General features: G+C 33.4%; 1 protein-coding gene across 3 annotated transcripts in view; it reads right to left on the reverse strand.

Moving 5' to 3' along the window:
- The window catches only part of SESTD1 (SEC14 and spectrin domain containing 1), a 118,012-nt gene that overhangs the window by 29,667 nt on the left and 63,893 nt on the right, over positions 1–24,452 (reverse strand). For all 3 annotated transcript variants that reach the window (XM_031451743.2, XM_031451744.2, XM_031451747.2), the window contains 4 exons: positions 11,532–11,645; positions 10,221–10,318; positions 7,977–8,032; positions 4,573–4,784 (listed from right to left, as the gene is read on the reverse strand). In XM_031451743.2, the coding sequence (XP_031307603.1) occupies positions 4,573–4,784; positions 7,977–8,032; positions 10,221–10,318; positions 11,532–11,645 (480 nt within the window). The remainder of the gene's footprint in view (positions 1–4,572; positions 4,785–7,976; positions 8,033–10,220; positions 10,319–11,531; positions 11,646–24,452) is intronic.

Below are 24,452 nucleotides of genomic sequence, written 5' to 3' on the forward strand. Positions count from 1 at the left end.
TTTTCAGTAATAAGTCAGTAAAAAAAGATTTGGAAAATTTCAATTTTCACTAATTTTACATAAGCAGAAGTATTTTTTATGATTATGATTTTGATTCTATAATAGTCCTCATATAAACAACAAAAAACTTCATTTTCCCCAAATGTGCAAGACTAAAGATGGTTCAGTTTATGCTCTCAATGTGCTGACATGATCAATATGTTACTGTATAGCTGAACTTAAGTGATCATTTCAGCAAAGGAAACAGATCTTTCCCTAAAATGTGACCTGTGATAAACAGAGTGCAGGAACCATCACATGATGAATATTAATGTTCTAACCAATTCACATGCAATGGTCATAAAGAAAACTGAACTGTAATAAAGTTTATTTGGTTTTAACAATAATCTCATTATCATCATCACCATCATTATAAATATCATCATCTTCTTTCTCTAATTTCTTTTTCTTTATTCAACTGAGCTGGTTCATCATTCCAAAAATGCACGTCAATACATGAATTCCCTTGCCCCTCTGTCTTTTTATCATACCTATTAATCCGATGTAGCAAAGCACAAATGCTAAAGGAATACCATCACCCATGTTCTCTTGTGCCTACACGTCAACAGCCAGCCATGAATTGACAGGGTCACACAATAAGCCAGGAAGTTTCCACCATAAGTTCAAGATCATCACTATCTAAAAATACAATTTCATTTCCCTGGTAATTTTACTATTCCAATCCCCACAAAGAAAATTCAGAATCATCTCCCATCCATTTAAACTTTTAATCCTCTTTAACCATTGTACCCCCACCCCCAAACCTGTACCACCAAGGAGATTACCTTTGGCACTTACTTTATCAAAAAAAAAAAAAAAAAAAAGGATAGAGAGGGAGTGAAGAGGGGAGGAAAAAGAAATCATCACTCAGGAACTTCTTCATCTTCCTGATGCCTGACTTATACATGGGGGCACCTCTGGATTCACCCTACCCATCTCCCTCCTGTTACAAAAGGAGGAATTCTCCCTCTTTCATTCTAAAGCTAATCCCTTCAATTGTGCTCTAGAGTCCATCCATTTTCACTTTGTCAGGAACTTGATAGTATTAACTATTCTTTCTCTCTTGTATACTCACCTCCTTCCTCCAAACAGACACTTCTCACTAGCCTTTAAACCTCAGTTTCCTATATTACACAAACAAGCAAGCAAACAAACAAACAAAACTACACAATCTCAGTTGTGGGCTGAATTGTACTGCCCATCCCCAATCCATATGTTGAAATCCTAACCCCTAGTACTTCAGGATGCAACCATATACATCTGAAAACAGGGTCTTTAAAGAGGCAATTAAATTAAATTAAAAAGGTTATCACAGTGGGCCCTAATCTAATATGACTGGTGTCCTCAAAAGGAGAGGAAGTTTGGACACAGTGAGGTATGGGGGAAGATGATGTGAGGACACGGAGGGAAGAAGGGCATCAGCACGCCAGGAGAGGCCTGGAGCACACCCTTCCCTGACTGCCCTCAGATGGAATCAAGCCTGCCAACTCCCTGACCCTGGACTTTCACCTCCAGAAGTACGAGAAAAGCCCCCTAGACTGTAGCACTTCACTCCCACAGACCTGGCAAACTAATACAACCCACTTCTGGGCATTGCTCTATTTCTCATCTCAAAGGACAACACTGTCAGTGGGTCTCTACACCTAGTGTCTCCTTCACCACCCCTCACTCTCAGTCCTCAATTCACTCCACTGTGCTACCGGCTCTGCCACTCCACGCCCTGGGATCATCAGTGACCTGGATTGTATGGATTCTTAGTGGTCATGGTAAGTCTTCCTCTTATTCAGTCTTTTAACAGGGTTCCCAACTCCTTCCCCAAAACGCTTTCTTCTTTTGGCTTCCATGACACAGAGCTCTTCACATTTTTCTTCATTTTTTTTCATCTCTGGTCAAACCTACGCTGCCTTCTTTTCAGGAGTACACTCCTGTATCTTATCATTCAATGCTAGAGTTCCTCAAAGCTCAGTGAAAAAGCCCTCTTCTCACCTACCCTCAGCTCCTTCCTTGGGCAATTCTCACCCACATCAATGCTTTAATTACCACTCATACACAGATGGCAAACAAGTATGTCACCAGGCTAGACTTCTCATTTCTGGAACTGTTTGGGACTACCTTGATAAATCTTTTCTCTTAGATGTCTCAACATCTCCTGAAATTCAACATGTCTAAAACCAAACTTATGATTTTCCACAACTTCTTCACCCAAACACCCAAACCGGGTCCAGTGTTCCCTAATTAGACAACACCACCATCCACAAGTCTTGCAACCCAGAAAAATCATTCATCTCTGATATCTTCTTCTTTCTCACCGTTATTCCCTCCACTCTCCTTCCTGGGACTTGGCATGGAGGCAATTTCACAACTATTTGTGTAATCATGTAATCATGTACCATTAAGGTGGGAACCTTATCTGTTTTTACTTACTACTACATTCCACCTAGCACAATGTCAAACTATTGTAGATATTCACTTTTTAAAAAATGGGTGAACAAATAGACATTAAAAAAAAAAAACTCATTATGTGACAGACACTAAACATTTTGTTAAAACTATCTTCTTTAATCCTTATAACAACCCTATCTAGTAGGTATTATTATTGTTTTCCTCAGTGGACTGAGGAGAAAGCTAGGGCATTGAGAAGTATAATTCCTTCCCAAGCCAGCAAAGACCTTGGAAGTGGTACAAGAGGGTGGACCAGGTTACGGGGGGACTTGTATACCACTATGCTATTCCATATTTATAGTTTCCAAAGATACTCTCAGCTACTTGGCTGAAGTTTACCTGGGTTTAAAACAAGCTATCTTTAACTTACAAATATAATACACAGGAAAAGTTGTATGTAATTAATGTATGCTCAGAAATCTTCAGTTTCTAAGTAGTCATCATGAGATAAAGCTTAAATCCTTTTTCCTGGAATTCAAAACCTTCCATGATCTAACTTCTTCCTTCTTTTCAGCCCTTTCCCCCCTGATGCTCTAGTCAAGGGTCAGCAAACTACAGCTTGCAAGCCAATTCTAGCCTATCATCTGTTTTTAAATAAAGTTTTATTGGAACACAGCCAAACACATTTGTTTACATAATGACTACACAGTAACAATGGCAGAGTTAAACAGCCATAGCTGCAATAAAAATTTTATGATTCAAAAGCCTAAACATTTACTATTTGGCCCTTTACAGAACATTTCCAACAGCTAAACTGGAATCGAGTTCAACGGGAATAAATATAATAGCTACCATTAATCGAGTGTTGGGTTCTTTGAATAAACCTTTCCGAAGAGATCCTGTTATCCCTATTTTAGTTAATGAAAAACAGAAGGAAGGGAAAGAGAAGAAGAAAAAGAAAGAAAGAAGTCAAACTGAGGCTCAGGTGGGTGAATAGTGTGACCATGATCACACAGTAAGTAAGTGGAGGAACTGGGATTCAGATTGTGCTCGCTGATCAAGTTCCAAGACTCAAAGGCCAACTACTTCCCCTGGTGCCTACTGCTGTCTTTTTCTTCAACAGAACTTGGGATTTCATGCTGTTATTCTTTATTCATCTATTCTTCCTCCTCCACAAAATGCCAATTCTCCTTTAAAACCTAAGGAGGTGTCAGGTGAAATTTCACATGTTTTAGGGGACAAGCTCAAGCACTACCTCTTCTACTAAGTCTTCCTGAATCACCTGCAACCAGAGGAATAATCCCTCCTATGAATGCCAGTCATATCCTTGTGACATCTAACACTTCATCCCCTCTTAAGCTTAACAATAGCAAAACCCAAGTTTACCTCTATATTCTATAGAAAACCTAGCACAAGGTCTTCTACATAATTAGCACTTAAGAAATACTTATCTAATGAATGAATCTAGATAGAAACACTGGGACACTTCTAATCTGGATTTTTTAAGTGAAATACTTAGGATTTACTTCTTAATAATTCAACAGATGAAAATCCAGAATGTAGTCTAAATATACAAATGTCTTTCTTAGTATTACTGATTTTTTGTGTTTTTAGTCTACTTATAAAAATCAATTTTAAAAGGAACTTAAAATTCATAAGTATTAAATATATTCAAAATTTTTATCAGTATCATAAAATAATGGAACTTAACATTATAATTACTAATATTACATGTTACCATTTTGCTAGGATAGAAAAATTCTTCATAATGCCCAAATTAACAACAAAAACCTAAAAAGTTATTAGAAATTTAAAATAAATCAAAATCAATAATAAAATGATATTTATTGCAAGAATACAGTACCACAGGTAATGTTTCCAGCAACTAGTTATTTCTGAAGTTCATTCTGAAAGAGTGAGCTGAATGCTCAATGTCATCACTGTAGAAGTAATATAATTTAAAGGCAAATACTATCATGTAAAAACACACATATTAAAATAATTTTAGAGTCTGGTTTGATAGTTCTAAAGTTCTCTATGTAGTGTAAATAAGGCTTAGTATAAAATCAAGTACAGAGTAGCAGTTATTTAAACCCCCCCCCCCACATTTAGAATAAAAAAAGAGTTAAATATATTCAATCAGACACCTACCTGCATCACTTTCTGCTGAATCTCTTCTAACTGTGTACGCTTACTACGTTGCCTACAAACTTCCTGGTAGCGGGTATATTGCTCTCGCAGTGAATCCAATAATTTCATAACCTGTGGCTGTGCAAGCAGTTCATCATCCATAGGAGACCATGAGACCCCTCCATCAGAGCCATTAAATCGGCGCTGCTGTAATTCTGATAACAATTCATGTCCTTTAAAATGAAAAGATACATATACATATAGTTAGTATTCATAAATACAACTCTTCCTTCTTAATCTTCTCAATTCTAACCCCTTATTTTTAGAACGTACCTGCCTATTTGTTTACCTACCTATCTACCTACCATGGTCATAAGTACTAAAATGCAATTTTTAAATTTATATATAAATAAATAGAAAACTGCATATATTTGGATATATATACTATATAGTATATTTATATGCTATGTCATATATCATAATTGTATCCCGGTCCCTGGCTTAAGATGGTTTGACTTACAATTTTCTGACTTTATGATGGTGCATTCAGTTGAAACTGTACTTCAAAATTTGTATTGTTTTCTTTTTCTGGGTTAACAATATGTGATACAGTCCTCTCTCGTGATACTGGGCAGCAGCAGTGAGCTGCAGCTCCCAGTCAGCAATAAGAACATGAGGGTAAAGAACTCATTCACTGACAACCAACCTGTACCCATAAACTATTCTGTTTTTCACTTTCAGCGTATTATTCAACAAATTGTATCAGATATTCAACACTTTATCAAAAAATACTTTGTTTTAGATGATTTTGACCAACTTTAGGCTAATGTAAGTGTTCTGAGCAAGTTTAGGGTGGGCTAGACTAGGCTATGATGTTTGGTACTTTAGGTGTATTAAATGCATTTTCGACATATTTTCAACTTATGATAGTTTATCAGGGTGCTAATTACACTGTAAGTCGAGGAAGATGTGTCATAAATAAATATGCTACACTATATAGTAAATATATAGTGTATATATAGCAATATATATTTTCTAGATCTATCACAATCTTGTTATTGGTGGATTCACTGCTCAGGATATTGTGCCAACCAATCCTCCTTCCTTGTGGAGCACAATTACAATCTGAGATTTCTATCTGATAGTATTAATTAGTATGTTTTGTCTGACAGTAATAACCAATACTAAGCAATAACTTGTAGGATTTCAGTATTAACCCATATACTTAAATCATAGCACCTAAAAGGAATGTTGATGTGTAACAATGTATGATTATAGTAAACGGGGGAAGTCTTTCCTGGTACAAAATAGTATTTTAATAATCTCTACTTATACGAACCTCTACAACATATTGACCAGGAATCTTGAGGGGTCATACCAGTCTGAGAACCACATCCAATATTATTTGATTACAGCAAACTCATACAGAAAATCTCTCATGCATGAGTAATTAAAATTATAGAATGTGCAACACCTAAAGTTGTTACATATATTAAAATTAAAAAGTAAATAAACTGCAAATTGTTTTTCCAGGATATTATTCCAATCACTATTTAGGAGCCAATAAATATGCAGATATTTAAATTCTCTTCTCTTCATCTTTATTCAAGAAAATGTCCTAAATTTAAATGGCTTTTTAACATATACACAGTACTATATATAAAACAGATAAACAAGGACCTACTGGATAGCACAAAAACCTATATTCAATATCTTGTAATAACCTATAATGGAAAATAATATGAAAAAGAATGTATATAATTATACTATATATATAAATACATTATGTTATATATATAATTATATATGAATGAATATATATATTTGAATCACTCTGTGGTACACCTGAAACTAACATGGAATTGTAAATCAACTATACTTTAATTTTTAAAAAATGGCTTTCAATAATAGAAACAGAATTTTTATGACAGAGTTATTTCCAATGTCTGACAAATATCCAAGATTGTTCTAAACCTCTCCTCTTTAAACTCCTTCTACCCCTACTTTGAGTTAACAGCATGTAAAAAAGAATTTAGTGGCATTTAAACTCCATTCTAAAATACAAATCTAGAAAGTTTCTTAATTCAATGGCTTAAGCAGCTTTTAAAACGTTAAATACAAACATGGGATTAAGTTTAAATCTAAAGCAATATTTTTACTGACAGTCTATTATATCTTCTAAACATGTAGCAAAATTCACAGATTACAAATATTTCTTTTTCTTCTAGGAAATAAGATCCAAATCATACTGAAAAATCTTGGGAGAACTGAATCAATACAACAAAGATACTCAGAATTTATTTCTTTATATTACATTATAAAACATCTGTTTTTAAAGACTTATGCAAAGTCTTTCTATACACATATACACACATATATTCACATATATATTTCCATAAAGTCATTAGGATCAGAATACATTTTTTTTTTTTTTTTTACTTTGACAACTGTACCTTTAACGTTTTCCTTGTGGATACCATTTCCATGCAGCACAAACATAATGACTTCAAAGACCATACTTTGAAACCAAACTGCCTTGGTTCAAGTCCTAACTCTATCATTAGTAGCTGTGAAACCTGCATAAATTATTAAAACTTTTAATGCCTGAGTATCCCCATCTTAATATTAGGATGACAGTAATACCTACACTTCACTGAGCTGTGGTGAAGGATAAATGAGTTAGCATATGTAAAGTGCTTAGAACACTGCCTACTATGCAGTAGGATTAGAATTATGTCTTATTACTAGAAAAATAAATTAGAAACAAAATATATTTTCATTTAAAAGAATTCCAACATGTTCTACAGTTTGTGAAACTACTACTAGAGCTATTTGGACTGGAATGTACAAGCCACACAGCACTGAACACACACTATGTACAAGGCCATTGCAAGGTATTAACTGTTTTTACACAGATGACTGTAAAACAGCTACTAGCTTTGGATTTAGACCTATTTTTAATGCTGTGGTGATAGAGCTTAATAGTTATTTGATCTTGAGCAAGTTTTTTAATCTCTCTAAGCCTTGGCTCCTCAAGTACAAAATAGAGAAAATAATACTAATTATCTCAAGGGGCTGTTGAGAGAATGAAATGAAAATGAAAATACACAAAAATACAATGCTAGAAACAATGAGTATTCAATGATCTTCATAGCAATCCAATGAAATAGAAACTTTTATCTTCATTTCACAGATTAAGAAATAAATTCAAATATTTCAAGGAGAGATAATTTATCATTATTAACAAATTTTTTATATTGTAGAGTATATTAACACAGGTTAAACCAAGAGCAGTTTGAAAAACTTTCCATTAAGTTTCTACCACATAATACACTCAGTCAATGTTTATTTCATGAGTCAATTAATACATGATTGGTTTAATGGACTATGACTAACACTGGTAAGTTTTTTTTTTTTCATCTCACCTGTCTGAAGAACAGTTTCAGGATCAACTGATGGAAGAAAGTTTAAATCCACAGACCTGGCAAGCACCAAAAGAGTGATTTGTTAAAAAAAAAAATATGTATTTCTATCTATACAACTTAAGAAAATCCTTTATACATACTTATCAAAACAGAGGCATACAAGGATGAAAATCTGAAGTATACTGTTCTACCAGGCTAATTTCTCTTAAGCATTAGGAAGTCCATTTGAGATAATGAAACGCTAGTAGACAAAGAGATATCTACATGACAAATGACAAAATACACTACTTGGAAAAATATAATTTATTATTAAGTATAGTATTATTTCAAATATATTGAAAGAATCAATTTTAGTACTTTCCCCTGGATAAGATATTTGCTTCAAAATGAAATTTGTCACTACATAATAACCCAAGAATGTTAACACTAGAAATGCATGCAGCCATCCTCCCATCAAGAGTTCACTCACCTACAGCAACCTTTGAGAGCTGCCAACAGTCTCTGATTATTTGTGTGTTTGTGCCCCCTAGCAGCTGTACTCTCTTCCCTGTACTAACTGTTTCATTTGAAGCTGGACTATGGCCTTTATTTTCTTAAACACATATGATATGCAGAAGATGAAGGAAAGATAGGGTGCATGGCAAATCAAAGCCTAGGACCTTGCTGCTGTAACTGACAGGTCTTGCTCTGTAGCTTTCAAACTTTTGTCAGCTGATCTACATCTAGATGCTTCCTGAGGACTGACATAAAGAAGGTGATGAAAATTTTCAAGAGGGACTTTATTACCTGGGGTTTAAAAGACACCAAGTAATAACACTTGAGTTCCTAGGGGAGGGGTTAACAAATACAAGATTTTACTTGATTTTCACGCAGCCTCGCGAATCATTTTCCAGTGTTTCCCAAAACACTGAATGAGACATTATTAGATGGAGAAAAAGGGGTTCCACTGGTATGTAAGTATAGGAAACAAAGGAAGCAATTAAACAGGTTTCTTGACTGCAGTGCTTTCTCAGAACCTATAATCTGCAAACGTTCAGTCATTCCCAAAGAGGGAATCATAATAAACAGCATTACACTAGATAACTGCAAATTCATTTTCTACAGGCACCCTCTTAGGATGTCTTTCCTGAAGAACGTGGTTTTGAGAAACACCAAACTTCCTCTGTTGCACTACTCAGAAAAGTAAGAGGTTCGGCAAATTTTTGTCAAGTAACTTGTGTGACATTTTCAATTCCTAAATCACAGCATATAGGTGTGTATGTGTGATATTTGTATTTACATATATGTAAAATGTTTACATCTACATTTTATATAGTCTCTATCTATATGACAGTTATGTTCCTAACTGTTGTAACTTTAGATTTACATTCAAACCATTTGTTTTCATATCTTTACTTTGTTTTAAATCAAGATTTGGTGTTATACTATGACTTCACATCTCTCTTACCTTATTATCTCAGTTAACTAGTCTGTGACTATATTTAGATTCATGGAATAACAAGATGAATTCTATCAAGGTCCCACTGTATGTTTAAGTTCAGGTTCAAATAAGATAGACAAGGATGAGTACTGAAACTTTCAAATTTCTTAATGAAAAATTACTCTTCTAGTGACTACTTTGTTACTGAGGATTAATTTGCTTCCTACCTGGGGAAAGGGAACTGGCATGAAAACTGTTAAGGGTGAAAAATTCAATATAAAATAATAAATCTAGGTAGTTACATTTAGATAATACAAATGAACAAATACTTCATCCAATGTCATAAAAACTAAATTCCCCAAGCTGAACTCATGAATATCACATATTTTACAAGGACACAGGAGTTTTACATGATCGGCATTTAAGTGCTAATGTATTTAAATAAGGTTATAATGATTTTATTTCAGGCTGCAACCTTTTCCATATTCTTTACAAGCAAAGTAAAACTCTAAAAAGGCAGAAAACTGTTTCATTTTGAAAACATTTTCTTGCAAAACAAATATTTTAGTGTCAGAAAAAGCTAAATATATTACTATTCATCAAAAAAAAGTCTTCTGTAAAGAAATTTGGATTCAAATCAGTAAATTTTACATGTAAAGCAAATTCACAAAAATTAAAAAATAAATTTAGTTCAACTTTTGTATGGTAAGTTTGATTGAATGGAGACTTGCTCACCTTAGTTCTTTCAGCTTGCCTTAACAATAGAGGTCATCTTTTATCAGATTAATCATAGCTTTGCAAAAGTGTAACTTAGCCACATTTACCTTTCTTTCTCTTGCTGATTTCCTTTATCACTTCCATTGTTAATCAAAGCAAGTTCATCTAATAATGATGTAGATTCCTTTGTAAACTTCTCAAAAACCTACAGTATGAGATTTTATTAACATATTAAGAATAATCTTAAAAGTTGATATATATGTATACATATATATGTGTGTATGTGTATATATATATATATATATATATGTGTATATGTGTATATATATATATATATATATATATATATATATATATGTATGGATTTTCAACTAAGACCAATAGAATTAGCCATGCAGGATTCTGGTTCCCTCTCTAAATGACTTCAATCACTGGAGCACAACAACGCAGAAGACAAAAACCAACCACTTCCGAAAACAATGAAGACAAAACTGCTTCCTAAAATAATTAATAATTTCAATGGATAATAAATTTTTAAAATTTAAATACATTAATAAATTACTTTTATTCCTTAATCAGACAAGTTTATTTTTATTCCTATGTTTCTTTGAGAAACATCTGCACCAATTATAGTTTTAACTACATGAACATTAGCTAGACCAGTTCTAATGCTCTAATTCCAGTTATGGAACATTTCTTTATGTTATTCTGTTAATCATTCTGGTTGCACGTAATAAGAGTTTTACACACAAGCATGTATTACAAAAATAAATTAGTTATAATTTTAACATAATTTCTCAAAATATTTCTAAAAAGGGATTTGTGGAAGTCTTTACAATGAAATGGACATTCATTTGTCTGATACCATTGTTCAAGTATGGTGAAAATAGAATTGGTTATCCATTCTGAAATATCCAAAAGTTCAATATTCTTCAATAAAATTAGCATATAATCTAAACTAAGTTAATTTGAAGGTTGTTCTTTCAGTCCCTAGCAATTTGATTAAACAATGCTATATTATACAGAGCAGCATATTTCCTAAGTCTGGCCTGGAAAAGAAGATGTATTTTCAGAAATGAAAACCTTAACCTGGTCAAACTACTCTTCAACTCGAACTGATGTCTAAATATCTTCTCTGAAAATGGTGTATCAATTAGATTATCTCTCAGGAAATTATGCTCTTTTATTCTACTAAAAAATTTACAACTTTGACTATAATACTTCTACTAATAACAACAATAATAGCTGAGTACCTAACTCCACAGCATTTGCCTTCAAGCATTATGCTATCAGGTGGTATGCATTATATTTCTTCATTTTTATAAAAAGGAAAACAATCTACATTTCAGTTGATTAAAGTTATCAAAATATATCTTATTTATATGTAATAACATTTTATCTCATTGTAATATACCAACCAGCCTCTTATTTAACCAATCCATGTGATCATAGGTGAGACTCCCACCAAAATCTTCTGTTAACTGGCAGGGTTCTATATAACGAGTCAATTTATTGGCAGACACTAAAATAACCTAAAAAGGTTAAAAAAATTTAGTGAGCCACTATTAATGTCGTGAAACTAATGAGATAAAATTGATTAAAATATGCAATACTGTTTCCAACATGATGATATATTATCATTTATTTAAAGAATATAATAACATTAAAATCAATTCAATAAATTGTGGATATCTACTAAGAAATAAGCTATCATAAACCAATTATAATACCACACTGTAAAAAATAAGACACACTATCAGCTCAGGTGAAACACTTGGAAATATCAATAATTTCTTGGCAATAAAAATCAATTCCTTATTGATGTACAATGATGTATTCAGCAAAGAATTTTCATATGGCCTTAAAATTAGCTACGTACACTAAAATAATAAGTAGAAATGAATAATAAATTTGGCAATCAAAAAGTTATACACTGTAAAGTTTTTCTAACATTCCTTTGATTATATATTAACAAAACATGCCCTCTAGTAGCAGAGTAAAACTCAATTAACATACACTAATATTTAATTTGAAAAACAGAACTAAAAAGTAGGGTGAAGGTCAGAGAATTAATTAAACTTGAAACTTACGTATTAACATGATATTTTTTTAACTCTAAACTTAAAAAGAATTATAAAATGAACCGAGACCATTTTAGCACTAAATAAAATTTTAATGAAGATTTACATGAATATAAAACAAAATACATTATGTGGGAGAAAAATATTCAAATGGTATTATTAATGCAAAAATGATACATGGAAAGTTGCTATTACCAAAAAAACAAAAAACAAAAAATAAAAAAAACAACTTGGTAAGAAAAACAATGTGTCCAGATGGAAGGAACACCACTCCTACCCTAACAACAACAAAAGCCAGGTAATCTACAAAGCTGTAACTTTTCTGAAAACTCCTCAGAGTGCAAAGGTTACAGAGAAACCAACCAGTCTGAAAATAAAAAGACAAGCACCATGGAGAGAACGGTGGAAGGGGTGACTACTAAGTGGCATGAGCAGTCCTTTTGGGATGATGGAACTATTCTGTACCTTAACTGTGGTGAAGGATTTATGACTATTTGTGTTTGTCAAATCTCATAAAGCTGTAGGCTGAAAGGGATGAATTTTACTGTATATAAATTATACCTCAATAAACCAAACTTAGGGGAAAAAAAAAGGAAAAAACCAATAACAACATAAGGAGGATTTGTGAAAGAACTTCCAGAGAAAGGAAAATTTGGAAAGATATCCAATATGCAAAACTAGGTACATTCATACTATATGTGAATTTATAATGTAAACAATAATAAGAAGGGAAAGAAATCACCAAGACTGCAAAATGCTTTGGTGAGGGGTGGGGGGATCACCTTACAAAGCTAACAAAAGCATGATACCAAAAGTTCATAAAACTACCAGAGAAAAATATATCCTATCATAATTAGAGTTTATAACAAACTGTTAACAACAAACTTAATGGAAATTAAGAGCCTTAAATATTCATGTTAGAAAAGAGAGGCTGATCAGTATGAGCTAAGTGACCGACCTAAGAAGTTAGGGGGCAGAGGGTAGGAGGAGAACAATAGAATAAATCCAAATAAAAGAGAAGAAAGGAGGTGAGAAATTAAGAAATTAATAAAGCCAAAACTTGTTCCTTGAAAACTAAAATAAAATCAACAAAGTCCTGATAAAACAAAGCAAGAAGAAAAGAAAGGCATGAATATCTAGTAAGAATAAAAAGAATATGGCTACACTGACAGTAGTGGTTTAAAAGATAATACGGAATAGGACAATCTCTTGTCAATAACTATGTCAATTTAGAAGAAATGGACAAATTCCTACAAAAAAAGGTAATTTTCAAAACTGACATAAGAAAAAACAGAACACTTACAAATCAATGAAGTGAACTGAATCACTAGATTCTTTCCATTTTCAGTCATCATACTGCTACTGGTAGTTTTAACACTGCTATTGAGAAATCACTTAATGAAGAGACAGCAAATGACTAATATAGGGTATTCTTATTGTGCTATCCCTGATGCCCTAGAGAAAACAGAATTCTTGAGAAGGAAGATATAAGAGGGAAAAAGTTACCCTTATGGTCTTCAGTTTGAACTGAAGTTATCATCTTACATAAACGCACACACACGTAACATAAATTTTCTAGTTCTGTCCACTGAAATGTTTAGAAACAATGACCAATGCATACTCCTAGCATCCAGATTATTGTCTTCAAATACCATTTCCCACTAAAGGAATCAATGATCTTCAGAGAAAAGGCCAATTCCAGGTGTGGGGCTGGAAATACACATGATGAGCCTGGAACATCTTCTTATCCAGGTATCAAGAAAGCCATTCAAGACATTAGGGTTGTGCCAAAAGGTCCTGAAAAGGCTTCCACTGGCCAAAGATGTAACAATTTGCATACCAATTTAAACTCTTTAATAAACTAAGGGATCTAGGCACTGAACATCAATGGCTACTAACTTCACGAAAAAGAAGGTAACTATTACGAGCCTCATGATCAAAGAAACATCAACACCAATGAACAGCCTTGGAAAAAGAAAATCAAATATGAATATAATTACCTGTCTAAATCCAACTATGAATTCATGGAAATACAAAGATTTGAAAAAGCAGAATAATATGTTAAATTACATCACAGGGATGCTCACTAAAAGGAAAAACCCTACAAAACACACATCATGGTCTCTTCAAGGAAAAAAAATGTTCAAGAGAAAGAAAAATTAAGATTAAAAAGCTTAATTTAATGGACTAATACAAAATCCCATAACCAATAAGAGAATTACATACTCTTTTCAAGCCAAAAATATCTAAAAACAACTGTGTATCAGGTCATAAAGAAAATTTTTATGTACATTTCAAAGAAAATAACTCATAACATTCTAACACTACAATGAAATTAAGTTAGAAATCAATAATCAACCAAATCAGAAATCATCAAGATTTTTAAAATTTATCCACTTGGAAAGACATCTCAAACCAACCACAATATGTGGACAATATCTGGATCCTGATTCAAATCTATCAATCCTGTGTGCATTCATAATTTATGTATAAATTTATGAATAAAATTTAAAATGTATTATTTATATATAATATTTTATATATGATTAAATCCTTTTATGACATTCACCAAATAACTAGATATTTGAAACCAAGTGGCTCTTTGATAATAAGGAATTGTTTAAGGTATTATTTATGATATTATTATCATTATTAATGATAATGGTATTGGGCTATTTTTTAGAAAACTTTTCAGATAAACTTAAATGTCTTAAATTTCCTTCACTATAATGTCCCAAGTCTTCCTTGGGGGAAGTGGACAGGGGTAAGGATGGGGCAGGATGGACCATGCGTTGATGGTTGTTGGAAATGGATATAGGGATACACGGATTTAATTGTAATATTGTTTACTTTTTTATGTGTTCATAACTCCTTATAATAAGAATACTAAAAAACTAAGATACATAAAAAACTCTCTTTAAAAAAATCTTTCCAGAAAGAAAATGCCAGGCCCATTCAACTTACAAGTGAGTTTTAAAAGTCAAAGAACAAAGGATCAATCAAGATGGCCAAGAAGGAGTACATGGAACTCATCTCCCCACTATTAACATATCAAAAATATATCTGCATGTAGAACAATTCTCACTGGAAATCGGCAAAGACTCCTGTACAAGAAAGGCTGTAAGAAAGATCCACATGTAATTAGGTAGGAAGGGAAGAGGAGAGATCAGGTCAGGACCTGTGTCCCTGGGAGGAGATGCAGAGGAAAGAAGAGATTTTATGGGTGGAGACCCATCCTGGGGAGTGTGAGCAGTTCAAGCCACAGACTGGGTGACAAGTCCTGGGGGCGGCACTGGATCTAGGGGTGCCATGACCGGGAGAAAGCTCAGCTGTGAGATGCATAGGCAACTTGGTCCCAGAGTAGCAGCAGCCACTGTTGGCACATACTCAGGCAGCACATCAGAAGCAGCCCAGAACTCTAAGGTGGCCACTCCACAACAGCTCACTCCCCGATACACAGTGAGAGTCCACGTGGCCCTGCCTGCCTTGTGGTGCAGCTTCACAACAAGACAATGGTGGCAGAGGCTGTAGGCAGTGATTGGCTGTAAGTGGCAAAGCAGACCTGGATCTTAGGCTGTATCTGAGCAGGGAGAGAGAAACAACTGCTGATGCCTGCAGAGTACTGCACTGCTCAGACCTCTGTCTGCAGGCCACATAAGCCGAGAGTACGCACAGACCCCACTTGCTTCAGCACTCCCCCACTCCGGGTCAAGGGTCATGATGTTGGGATTGGGGAAAGTACACACTTAAAGGGAACAGAGCCAGCTCAAGCCTGACTCTTAGGGCTTCTTCTCCATCAAACTGGGATGAGACCCCACCCCTGAAAGGGCGATGATGGACACTTAGCAAAGAAGCCTCACCTCACACCCGACTGCAGCTCTAGTCCTTCCACTTCCAGCCCTACCTCCTATCAAAGTGACAGCGGCCACTCTGAGGAAAGACAGAATCCACATCCATGTCAAATCCAGCTCTCACCAAAGGCACTGGGAATATGCATTCTGTACAGGAATGTTCCCACATAAGGACACCTCTTCAAGACCCAATAGGTAACTGTTTCACCTAAATTCATAGAGACAGAGAAAGTTAAGCAAAATGAAAAGGCAGAAAAACTGGTCTCAACTGAAAAAGCAAGAGAAGAAGCCTGAAAAAAACAGTGGGATAGAAACAAACAATTTACCAGATAAAGAAATCAAAGCATTAGTAGTAAGAATGTTAACTGAGTTAGGGAAAAGAATAGATGAACAGTGAGAAACTTAACAAGGAAGTAGAAAAAAGAAAAAACCCAATCAGAAATGAATAATTCAATAACTGAAATTAAAAAAAAATAGAAGAAATGAACAGCAGATTGATACACAGGAATGCACAGATAAAGGAAATCCCCTAGTCAGAAAAACCAAAAGAAAAACTAATTTTTAAAAATGAAAACAGATTAAGAGATCTCAGGCATAACCTTGAAAATGGGCAGAAGACCTAAACAGACATTTTTCTAAAGGCATACAGATGGCCAAACATATGAAAAGATGCTCAATTTTGCTAATCATCAGAGAAATGCAAATCAAAACCACAATGAGATTATCATTTCACACCTGTCAGAATGGCCATCAGCAGAAAGACCACAAATAAAAAATGCTGATGAGGATGTGGAGAAAAGGGAACCCTGGTACACTGCTGGTGGGAATGTAAGTTGGTGTAGCAACTGTGGAAAACAGAAGGAAGGTTTCTCAAAAAAACCCACTAAAAACAGAACTACCATATAACCCAGCAATTCCACTCCTGGGTATATAATCAGAAAAAAAACACAAACACTAATTTAAAAAGATACATGCATCCCAATGTTGACAGCAACACTGTAATAGCCAAGATAAGGAAGCAACCCAATTGTCCATCAATAGACAAATGGATAAAGATGTGGTGTGTGGGTGTGTGTGTATATATAGACATATATGTATGTGTGTACATGTGTATATACAAATATTTTATATATATGTATAAATTTATACATACTGGAATATTTCTTAGTCATTAAAAAAGAATCAAATTCTGCCATTTGTAGCAACATAGATGGATCGAGAGATGACTATACTTAGCGAAATGTCACAGAGAAAACACGTATTATATGATATCACCTATTTGTCAAAAAATAGAACAAACAAATGTATACAGCAAAACAGAAACAGACTCACAGATATAGAGAGTAAACTAGCAGCTACCAGCGGGGACAGGGGAGGGGAGAGGGGCAAGATTGGGGCATGGAATTAGAGACACAAATTACTATGTACAAAATAGATAAGCAACAAGGATATATTGTACAGCACAGGGACTTAGAGCCATTATTTTGTAATAACTTTTAATGGAGTATAACCTATAAAAATTCTAAATCACTACGTTGTACAGCTGAAACTAATATAACAACGAACATCAACTATACTTTAATCAATCAGTATCAAAAACCATCATTTCAATCTTAAACAAACGCTTCCAGAGAATAGAAATGCAGGAAGCACTCCAACTCATTTGATGAGACTAGAAAAACACTGATACCCAACAACACTGTGAGAAAAGAAAAAGCTACAATGACTCATAAATATCCAGATTGAGCCAGTATCAAAATGTTAGCAAGGCTATTGGGCAGCATGAATTCTTACACACTGTAAGTGGATATGTAAATTAGAACACCTCTTTGAAAAACAGTATGGCATTATCTTGAAAATTTGAGCATTTCTATAACCTATGCCTGAATATTCTGCAAACAGAAAAATCTTACACATATTTATAAGGAGACATATATGACTGTTTATAAGTATCATGCATAATGGCAAAATAATTAGAAACAACACGAATGTCCATCAACAGGAGAACAAGTAAATTGTTTTTATCCACAGAATGGAGTAACATTCAGCAGTGAAAATGAATCAACTACATCTACCACAAGAATAGCATGTATCGAACATATAATGATGAGTGAGAAAAAGCAAGTCACTGAAGACTAAAATCATGATCCTATTTTTATAAAGCCAAAATTAAGTGAAATTAAATATATTATTTAGGAATAAATAATATTCTTAAATGGCAACTCTATAGAAATAAATATAAGAGAATAATAAAAGACAAACATTCCCTATTTTTCTAAAAATTTTGTCTTGTTCTCATTTATGTTTTTAATACACACACACACAGAACGAGAACATGAACAAACGATGGACAGGTACAAATAAGTCAGGTATAAAGGGATGGAGGGTAGGTAAATGAGATCAGGGAGGGGCACTCAAATTTGTTTCAAGGTATTGTTATTTGGGTTCTTAGGTTGGGTTGTGGGTATCCAAGTGTTTGTTTTATTATTAAGCTTCATGTTTTAAAGAATTTTTTAAAGAATATGTACTAAATACGACATTAAAATACTAAAAACATAAAGAATCAACAGAAGGGAATGACTGACAGAAGGGGCACCCTGAGCTCTAAACTTCAGACTAAAAAAAAGGTAACTCTTCTGAGGCAGCAAGCAAGGAGGTTAGAGAAAAATGGAAAATCCGGAGGCAGAGATGACAGGAAAGCAGAGGGAGTTCATGTGCCTCTTATTTTTCCATTAAAAAAAAATAGAACAGCAAATTATACTTTTGGTTAGTTTAATAACAGCAAACTATTATGCTTATCTATTTTAAAAGACAACTGAATGTTATTTCCAGTATGAAGAGTTGAGTGTATCTCAATTTCACTGTTCCCCTGTTTAGGTAATAATGGGAGCTAATTTAAAACAAACAGAATAAAAAGAACAGAGAAAATCATCTTCCATTAGTGAAAAATTTGTCACAGAGGGCCTTCATTTTACCCTCTTGTTTAATGCAACTTCTTTAGACTAGTTGTTAGAAACAGGCATGATGTTAATCATTAAACAGTAAGCGAAGTTAGACCATAGAAACCATTTAATCTGCCACCAACTCCTCTCTTGGGATCAAGACAGATACTTCCACACTAGGAAAACTAAACACAGTCAGATTTCAGGGAGGGGCTTTTCCTGCTCCAAAAATGTCTAGCAATCGATTAACTAGATATATATTTACAATGAAATAAAGTATGTATTAACTCCATGAGGAAATAAACTACTAGCTAAACTGAGTGTCAATTCATATCTGAAAAGAGAACATTTCCAGAGTACTCTCTCCTGAAAAGATGACTGACGAGAAAACTTGACAGATGTAAAACATAACGAATGGTCCTTCTGCTCTTCTAGTCTGCTCTCCTTATTTGGCACAATATTCAATTTAAATACTGAAAAAAATCTTTTGGAAAACTGCTATCATGCATCTTATAAACTTAACCATTTTAATAATATTCAACATTCATTATTTAGTGGAAGTTAAATTTATTTATTGGAAGTATTATTTATTAGGATCTATGTACTCTAGAGCTGGGAATATGAGGATAAATAAGTTATGCTTCTACAAAGTAAGTGAGCTTTTTATTTCTGCACTATTCCAGAGAGAGTTGTATAATGCTTTCATAAAAAGAAGTAGATTAAAGTTTTTTGGTTTGTTTCTAAAACGTTTGCTGAAAATACTCTAACTAAATCTAAATGTTGTTGTCCTTTTGGTGGTAATAGAAGAGAGGGTCAAAGGCTTTACTAGAATACCCCAAATGATTTCTAAATTCCTTTCCTAGGTTAAACATTGTTGTATTACAAATGGAAGGATAGTAAGCCAGGAGCCAGCCATTCCAGGTCTGTGCCTTAGCTCTGCCATAAATTCACAGACTTGTAGAAGTCAACCTAAAGGAATTCACTCCAGGCATATTTCCCCAATGTGCCAAAGAAGGCAGCCGCATTAAACTCTCTCTGATGTTTCTTTAGGCTCCAAGAGGACACAATTTTAATGAGCTGTCATTGTATACATTTAATTTGGACCATTCTCTCTAATATATGACTTGTGACCTGCCCAATAAAGGGCACTTGTCACTTTCTACCCACTCTGGTTAATCTCATTATATAAACTTTCTACATTTCAGTTCCTGAATACATTAAAATCATTAGCAATGGATTTCAAGTTTAGTAAGCCAAATGGAAAATTCAGTTATGCACGGCAAAAGTTTATTTACATCTGAATACTCCTCTTACAAGTTCTTTTTTCCTAAAATCAATTTAAATATAAATATCACAGATTCACTTCCTTCCATAAAATATAATTTGACATAAAATATATTTGAGAATTTACTATCCCTTACTAAATATAATTTTTTTTAAAGTTGGCTAGGATTATTGCTATTATGATATTTTTACTTACACAAAACACATAAACAAGGGAACATCATAATTACAGAGACCTGCATAAAGTGAATTTTCTCCATCATTACAAAAATTTTATAGAATCCATATTCTTATAAAATTCACTAATGGCTATTCAAAGTGAAAATAGTAGATATGCCATGTAGATACACAGAATTGTATACCAGGTATTATTTAGCTTTTAAGATACTTTATGTGAAAAAAAAATAGTAATTTAAACAGTCAACTGACTCAAAACCACCACCATTTCAAATTAACAATTTAGAGAACTATCTACTGGGTGAAGCATCTCAGTTTCCACTGCAATAATCTCATCTTTACTTGAGAGAGTGAGAGCGAGGAGAAACTGCAGAGGAGGCTGGCAAATCAGCCATAACTTTTTCTATGTTATTGGATAATGTATGTTTCAAAAAGAACGAGAGAAACAACTTTTAGAAAGATCTTGTAATAATAGGAAAGAATCTTACTGTATGAAAACGCTATACACCTAAGAATCACCTTTTTGAAGTGAGTCAGGAGTGGCATCCTAAAGAGGAAAGAGAAGCCCTCCTCCCAATGCACAGTGAAAGTACATTCTGTTTACAAAGGAAAGTAACTGTTCACATGCATTTGGAAAATGACACCACTTGCCAGAATGCATCATACAAACCACAGACAACTGCTTCTAAGAGGACAAACCAAGTTTAAAGAAACAGACAATTCAACTCCATTCTAAGTGACACCAAGTGTCACAGAGGGATATGATTTCAAGAAAAAAAAAAAAAAGAGCAAGTTCAAACGCACAAGCAAAAATAAGACACTATGTTTTCCTGGGAGTGGGAGGGTGAGAAACTTAGGCCTAAAGCAAAATTAAGAGTGCTAAAAAAGGAAACTGCAGAGAGATTTCTGGAAGTTAGAAAAGCACAGAAACATTAGAACACAAATGATCTGCATTAAAAAAAGAGAGAGAGAAAACTGACACATTCAGAGTCAATGTGGAAAACAAATTTGGAACCCCATACTAGGTGATTTTCTCTAAAGTGCTCATTACAGCTTTTTAAGTTACAAAATACTAGCTAAGATTTCCTATATTCCTTTCTGTTACAGTTCTTAAAGAAGCCCTTAATACAGCATATCTGTATAAAAGTTTGAACATAGAGCAATATAAATCAGGGAGTTGTTTTATCTTACGGGAAATGTTTTAATTACCTGGCAAAGAGGGAAAAAATAATAATTTGAAAAAAAAAATCCACGGTGGGTGGGAATATAACTCAGTGGTAGAGCACATGCTTAGCATGCCCAAGGTCCTGGGTTCAATCTCAAGTACCTCCATTTGGGGAAAACACACACACGCGCGCGCGCGCGCGCACACACACACACACACACACACACACACACACACACACACACACACACAACCAGTCCCCTAAAGCAATCCACCAAAATTAAAAGCAAGGTTAGAAAATAAGGGTCCAAAATATCACACTGAAGTCACATATATTATGTCTGACCCCTTTTCACCCTATGATTCTAAACATGAAAACACAAAATAATGACAATTGCTGAAAATTCTAAAGAAGTATTTTCCAAAGCTACAGAAAAAGCTGTGAAAATCTTTAGTAAGTGACTACTTAATGAATAAGAAATAGAGCAAATTAAAAAATCACTGAATTAGAGCAAAAATACTAAAAGTACAAAAAGACACAAGTGTACATAATAGTATTGGAATATTATTTTAAACACACTATAGTCAGTTCTTCACTATCTTCTACAAAACTTTCAAATATTTACTGATATTGTCACCTACTCTAATTAAGTGATTAACTGATAGAAAAACCATATTCTAGCTTAAAAGCCAATCTTCTTAAAAATCAAACAATTCCTTACTTATGGAGAAGATGGAACCATGAACTCAACATTTGATTTTTCAAAAAATACTTTATTTTTCAAAGGTACTGAACATTTTACAATAGTTCACGCCACTTAAGCAGTATTTCCCATTAATGAAAATCTCCTTTCTACAGTATTTTATCATTTCTTCCAGAACATAATATAGAATAGGTATGCAATGAGCTTATTTTAAGCCTAAAAAAGGAATTTACTAAACTATTATAAAGTACTGAATTAAAGTCAACTTCATAATACCATCTTAACATACTATACCAAAGTAAAAAGAAAGACCAATTTTGGCTTTTTCCATCTAACAAATGGAATGCATAATCTTTAATTTTAAAATAGTTATGTAAGACACAGAATTTTAAAATTATCTACTTTCATATTGGATTTTAAGACTATGTGTAAATTGGAAAAAAAAAAAGACTACATGTAAATTAGGATGGAAAATGGCATTATCCCATAAAAAAGAACTATTTTTATAATCTGATCTTTAAAATTTAACTTTTATATTTTACAAAAATCCAACTCATTTATTTTTGTAATTTTTATGTTTCTTTTTAAGCAACTATACACGAAAAAAGGTTTGCAAGCCTGGCCTGAAAGACAACTCTGATTGTGTATAGTCTTTCAATTCCTCATAACTAAACACCCAAATTTGATTTAATAACATTATATACTATCATTTTTACCATAATTTTTAGCATACTAAAGACATAATGATACTGAAACAACAATTTTGATAAAATGAGTATAATTTATACATCTGGGGATAACCACCTTGAGGAAAATTTTCAAAATTATTATCATTCTTATGCTCCTTATTAAGTTGTTATATATAACAAATACCAATGAATCTTGTGCTGTTATTGACCAGTGTTTCATTTGAAATAAAACCACCATACTGGTTATGATTTCTAGCTGAGTGATAAATCTTGAATCACAGATCTCCAACTGACTTGTTAACTAATAATTAAAAAGATTTTAAACTCAATTAAACTTAACTCAAAATGGTGTAAATATCTGAATGTAAGTCCTGAAACCATAAAACTCCTATAAGAAAACACAAACTGCAAGCTACCCAGAGGCCTTGGCAATGATTTTTTTTAAAAATCTGACACCAAAAGCAAAAGCAACAAAAGCAAAAATAAATTAAGTGGGATTACATCATAATAAAAAACTTCTGCACAGCAGAGGAAACCATCAACAAATGAGAAGCCAATCGACTAAATGAGAGAAAATATTTGGAAACCATTTATCTGATAAAGAACTAATATCTAAAAAGTATAAAGATCTCATACAGCTCAATAACAAAAAACCCTCCAATCTATTAAAAAATGGGCAGAAAATCTGAATACACATTTTCCAAAGAAGACATACAGTTGATGCTCAATATCATCAGTCATAAGGGAAATGCAAATTAAAACCACAACGAGGTATAATCTCACACTTGTTAGAATGGCTATTATCAAAAAAGATAAGAAATAACAAGTGTCAGTGAGAGTGTGGAGAAAACGGAGCCTTTGTGCACTGTTGGTGGGAATGCATATTGGTAAAGCCACTATGAAAAACAGTACAGAGTTTCCTCCAAAAATTAAAAGCTGAACTACCATGTGAGTCAACAATTCCATCTCTGGGTATTTATCTGAAGAAATAAAAACACCACTTCCAAAAGATACAAGGACCCCCATGTTCACTGCAGCATCACAGCATTATTTACAATAGCAAAGATATGGAAACAACCTAAGTGTCCATCAATGGATGAAAGGAAAAAGAAACTGTGATTAATGTGTGCGTGCATGCGTGCGTGCATGTGTGTGATAGAATATTAGTCAGTCATAAAAAAGGTATGAAGTCTTGCCTTTTGTGAGGACACAGATGGACTCTGAAGGCATTATGCCAAGTGAGTTAAGTCAGAAGGAGAAAGACAAACAGCATCTCTTTTAAAATGTGGAATCTTAAAACAAAAACAAAAATAAGATCAAAAGTACAGAGAACAACTAATGTACTTGAAATGAAAAAAATTACTTATATTTTTAAAAAGGGGAATATTTTAAAATATGATTCTTCCTTTAAGGATTTAACAATTTGGAAAATCACGTGGGGAAACA

The sequence above is a fragment of the Camelus dromedarius genome, chromosome 4 (genome assembly GCF_036321535.1).
Source record: "Camelus dromedarius isolate mCamDro1 chromosome 4, mCamDro1.pat, whole genome shotgun sequence".
NCBI classification, from domain to species: Eukaryota; Metazoa; Chordata; class Mammalia; order Artiodactyla; family Camelidae; genus Camelus; species Camelus dromedarius.